General features: G+C 36.1%; 1 protein-coding gene across 1 annotated transcript in view; it reads left to right on the forward strand.

Annotated features, from left to right (window-relative positions):
* The first annotated feature begins 3592 nt into the window (after nt 1-3592).
* The window catches only part of LOC117115348, a 9218-nt gene continuing 6823 nt past the window's right edge, over nt 3593-5987 (forward strand). Inside the window, exon 1 of the mRNA XM_033259102.1 lies at nt 3593-3779. Coding sequence (XP_033114993.1) covers nt 3593-3779 — 187 coding nt within the window. The remainder of the gene's footprint in view (nt 3780-5987) is intronic.

Here is a 5987-nt window from a genome sequence, read left to right on the forward strand (position 1 = left end):
CATATGAATCCTGCGGCTCCCTTTTAAAACAATCTCCAGGATGTGGGTCTCCCACTTAAGATTATTCTGGACCATAACTCCAAGGATTTTCGCCTCATTAACAATATCTAATGAGATATGATCAAGTGAAATTACAGGTGGGTTAGGAGGGGAATAAAGAAAGCAAATCTGCATTGTCTTGCATTTGGTAGGGTTTAAATTAAATTTGCTAGTATCACTCCACTTAACAAGGTCACTTACATGGGTTTGCTTAGTGATGGTTCATTCTTATTATGCACCTCGACCAAGCTGATGTCATCAACATACATAATGTAATTCAAACCATTACTATTATTACATGCACTGTTAATGGTAGCAAGAAAAATAATAGGGCCTAATTTGGTGCCTTGTGCACACCACATTGAACAGTTTGCCAATCAGACAACTTGGAATGATAATGTACCCTCTGTCTTCTAGACGAGACAAAATCAATTATCCAAAGTATGATTTCAGGCCTAGTTCCTAAGGTAAACAGAATATTGTTTACAGCAACAGTATGGTCGATATGATCGAAGGCTTTAGAAAATTCGGTTAGTACAAGTGTTCCTATGGAAGAGCCTGAATCATATGACTTATATAATAAATCTAACATTTCGATTAAATAATGAGTAGCTGATGTCCCTTTGAGACATCCAAATTGAAAAGGATTAAGATTTGAATGGATATCATTAAGGAGCCATTCGTAAATAAATTCCTCAGCAATCTTGGCGAACTGGGAGGTCAGTGATATTGGTCTGAGTTTGTCAATTGTAGCTGGTGTTTCCTTCGGAAAAGGGACAACTATTGCGTCTTTCCATGGTGAAGGTACAATGCCTTCCTTAAACGACGAATTCAAAATGTCAGTGAAAGATATACGGTAGCGAGTTCGCAAGCAAAAGTTTTGATAAGTTTGTTGGGTTCCTTATCGGGACCAACAGATTTACTGGGCACATACTCGTGAAAGCTTAAGATATACATCCCATAATGTAACTTCAGGAGGGCGATTAGCAGGTAAGTAGCATGACAGTTTACTTAAGTCGATAGGGGGTAAAGATTGAACATGATCAGCAAATTTTCAACTAATATGCTTCGGAAATTGCTTGCACATTTGATGCAGGTATCCCATGAACATCGATAAGTGGTGGTTGACGGAGTTGGTTTGCAATAAGCTGTATTCCCTTATGCCATTTGGCCGGGTCAGATGATTTAAAAAGACTAACACGATTCTTGTAAAAATGCTTCTTGCCAGATTGAACAGGTTTGTTGACTTTGTTTCTATAATGTCGCCAATTGGCTGATTTTCCTTCAGTAGCAAAGAAATGTTGGCGCAATAAAATTGCCTCTTTAAGGGCACTAGTAATCCATGGTTTATCCTTGATGTGTAATGCAGCCACTTTGACCGGAAAGAATTTTTCTATGGCATTAGTTAAAGTATTTTTAGGTTGGTGTGCAAAAAATATCCTCATTTTTTCGTCACCGCGGAGACATCGCGCACCGCGATGAAAATTGAATTGTATTGAAAATTCGTAAAACCAGCTTATGGAGGACCCGAAGAAAGTTCCTTCAAATTCTATATTAAGTAAGAACAAATAAAGAATTCATTGAATTAATGGACCCTCATACACAAAACAAACTGAACGTTTAATAGGAATATTCTAGACCTATTCGTAGCCTAGCCTAGTTATGAAATCATCGCACGATTTTTACCTGTCTGCATGCACCGACCAAAAACGTCAGTGACTGTATTCTCTCTCGAATGCTGAAATGTTTATTTCTTTGACGAATGTCTATCAAAATAGCATGACAAACAAGTTCTTTCTAACACAATTACAATAGTTATTCATCGTATTCGTACTGTATGTAGGCCTACTGTTAATGTGTAGTTAACGCGTACGTACTCAGGAACACAGATCAGCATACGCACAGCTAAATGTAAATACGCACTCAGTTACTGATCTTCACTGTAGCAACCGATGGCTGCTACACTAGTTGGTTATCAAAAACTAAAATTGAAAGACGGTGATTGACTTATAAATCAATTAGTAGAGCATGCATGGTACACTAAAAGAAAATTATTATACTTAGGTTAGATTTAATGCAGGCCTCTTGAGTAGTCTGAAGCCTAGGCAAAGTATAGTCCTAGATAAGTGCTTCAGCAACCTGCAGCAGTCTGTCTAGAAGCGGCGGGGCCGGGGGACAATGGAGCTAAATCCCCAACCCCATCGGACAAGTCAATTGGATCCCCGGCCGAGCTCGCTGGGCAGTCGGACCGACAAAAAAAAAAATTAAATATAGGCCTACACCAAGCCAAACTATGTCTTTCACACTGCTAAGTGCCATTTCCGGCCATCCAGAGCTCCCTATTTTTAGAAAAATCTCATCTCCTAAACCCCCTCTTCAGGCATACGAGCTCAATCTCCCTGCTGGACAGCTTAGCCCCCCCCCCCGACCCCCGAAAAAATGTATCCCAGAGCAGCCACTGTCTAGGCCTTTAGGCCTATGCAGAATTTGGCCCTATAGGCTACTAAAGAATAGGCCTAATCGTTATTTAATACATTACTTTATACAATACAAATTGCAATACAGACATTGGAAGGTTAATATATTTAATTTAATTAAATATTTAACTTTCTGTTCCCCTTCTCTTTTTGAGTAATATAGCCGGCAATTTTGTGAAACATTAAAAAGTAATAAATCTTAACTTCAGCAGTTATGTTTTAAAAGAAGTTGTAATTTCAATTTATTAGGCTCATTTTCTCTTTCAGTAAGATAATTTGTTCATGGGATTATGTTGGAAAATCCACAGACTAAGTACAGTATTGTAGTACTAGTAGATAGGTCATTGAATTGTTTTCATTTTTTTCTGTAATTACGGCTTAATTCCTACAACTAAAATAAGACTAAGAGGCCTATGTATTATTTCACTCTGTAAATTACACAGGGACAACTTATTTTTTCTTACATTGGTTGTACCATGGAGTTGCTGTGTTTTGCTACGCTACATGATCATGGTGTGTGATAAAAGACTGGGCCTACTCTATGTCGAGGACGAACTATAACTGAAAGACAACTATAGCTGACAACTATTATGCATGACGTCAACATACGAAGCCACGTCCCTCGGCTGAACCCGTTGTACAGTATTTAGCAACTACCAAATCTAACCTTCGTATAATAAATTTCCTATAGTGTACTATGCGGAGCTCTACTAATTGCTTAATATGGGCATACAACAGACTTTTGTCAAAGAAAACTACGCGCGTTCCGTTTCTGTTTCCTTGGTTTCAAGCGTCTAGTTGGAGCGTAGTTACCGACGCGCGCGAATCGTAGAGATTTTGTTGTTATAGTGATGTACAGTGACATCAAAATAATAAACTCCGATTTTATTTTTATCCATCTGGCACAGTAACTAGGTTCGGCCTAGTTTGGTAGACCCAGTGTAATTAATGATGCTAACCCACAGCTATCTCCAAACCATGGGATTATTTAAAAAGCCGATCGAACCGTTAGCGACATAACGAGCAATATGAACCACGAAGTCACACAAATACTGTATAAAAAAGTATGCGTGTACATGAAAAATCGCAAGAAGAGGGTTCAGTTTTCGCTAAACCACAATTTGCACCGATCGGAAAGTTTGTCAAAAGACTTGAGGTTGTTGAGGTGCGAGAACTACGAGTTGGCGGGTCCGTACGAATCACACGTATTCGGTGAAAGGTATGATCTCAACAACTTCAAGGCACACGTGACCCTAACAGAAGGTTAGCTTCTCTTAAATTAAAATAATTATAATTATATCCATATAATTATTATATTTTTATATAACTGAAAATACTTCTTTTTTATAATTAGTTATTTCCTTAACTTTACTGTTATTTAACTAATCGTACACATACTATTAATATCAATAATGTCAACTTTATGCAGTGCAATAGTCTTTGTGGTATACCACAAGGATCAATACTCGGACCACTTTTTATTCTTTATGTTAATGATTTACCAAAATCTGTGTTTAATGCGAGAGTAAGTATGTACGCTGACGATACTGCCTTATATTAGGCTGCAAAAGACATAAACTATGTTATTAACAAATTAAATGATGATATTAACAATGTGAAAGTATGGTTAGCAACTAACAAATTAAGTTTAAATGTTTCAAAAACAGAATATATGATTCTGGAACTCCTCAAAAATTAAACAAGCTGACTAACATGGATCTAAATAATTATTATATAGATGGTTCAAAACTACCAAAGGTCAATCAATATACGCATTTAGGTGTCATCATTGATGAAAATTTAAAGTGTCATAAACAAATTGAGCATGTAAAAAATAAAATACTATCTGGAATCTACTACCTAAAAAAATGCAATGAAATTTTCCCCCTAAATATCCAGTTCACAGGCACTAAAAGACTTAAATTGGCCAAACTTAGGGGGAAAAAAGGTATATCAGCGAAGCTGTACAATGTATAAGAAAATGAATAATTTAGCACCATCCTACTTAAGAAACCGGTTTCATGAACGTGAACATATATGAAACAAGGTCAAATGACATTTTACGCTTAGACTGAATATAAGAAAAAAGAGGTTTTTCGTATCATGGGGCAGAAATCTGGAATAACCTAAATAATTTTGCAACATCTGCTCCTCATACTTTAACAGACTAATAAATAACTGGCAGGATGAAATATTTTGAAAAATGAACAATACACTTGTCATGACATCACTTTTTAGTCTTTTTTTTCTATTTTAGTTTACTTATCTTTGCTTAGTATGTATTTCAATATGTATGTTTTTTGGTTGTGTTTCTTTTTTTAGTTTTATTAATTTCATTTTTATCTTCTTGCGGCCTTGTGAAAAAACACCAATATGGTGATACAAGTTTTTTTCGTTTTAAAATAATGTTGTTATTAATATTATTATTATTATTATTATTATTATTATTATTATTATTATTATTATTATTATTATTATTATTATTATTATTATTATTTTTATATTTTTGATTGTATAGTATTTTGCTTGTGTCTGTCTGTTTTCTGTTTGGTAGGCATCTTTTTATGGAATCTCACGAGGTTTATATGTAAACTCAAGAAGTTCTCATCTTTTTTTGCATTTTAAGACTTTTATAACGAATAGATACATAAATATAATTTAAAAAAATAACTTTCATCAGAAATAAATCGAAAAACATGCGCTGATTTACAGACATTTTAATCCTTAAATACTTCACTTCATGTCTAGGGGGGGGGGGGGCTAAGAAGTATTTATGGGTGTAACTATAGTGCGCAGCGTTTGGCCAGAAGACCCGAGCCGGAGGTGGGTATGAAAGGGGATGTCCCCTCCTCCCAAAACAAGATTTTAAAAAATTGGGACTTCTAGATGGCCGGAAATGGCCAAATTTGGGTTTTTTTTTTGGTCCGACTGCCTGACGAGCTTTGGCCGATTGGGGGTGGGGGCTTGACCCAACCGATGAAGGGGCCCCTCCCACCCGCTGGCGCCGCCACTTCATGAAAGTGCAGCAAAAAATAAAATTGTCGGCACTTTCCTAAACGGGAATGCCCTATTGATCATTACACAACAATACCGTGAGCCACCAGAAAACATCCTCAACAGTGTACTCACCCTACCAGAAAAATGCCAACAATGATGGACGACTCTCAAATATAATGTTAAAAAATGATAAATATGATGAAATGAATTATAGTATTGTAAGTAATGTTTTCCTTAATTAAGTCCCAGAACGGTAATATTATCGTATTAAAAGAAAAACAATAAAATTGTCCCTTCTTCAAAATCCGTGCAATATCCGCCAACAATACAATACCATCTAGCTCAGATCGGGTGGAGTTTTATCTTGTGAATTTTTTTGTCATTGAAGAACGCGTTTGTTTCGATGATGCGTATGAATTGATATTTAATTTAAAATCAAACTTGGAATGGGGAAATATCCCCTCTCTCTGAATG

The sequence above is a fragment of the Anneissia japonica genome, unplaced genomic scaffold (genome assembly GCF_011630105.1).
Source record: "Anneissia japonica isolate Jap-2015-1 unplaced genomic scaffold, ASM1163010v1 scaffold288073_len612986_cov165, whole genome shotgun sequence".
Lineage (NCBI taxonomy): Eukaryota > Metazoa > Echinodermata > Crinoidea > Comatulida > Comatulidae > Anneissia > Anneissia japonica.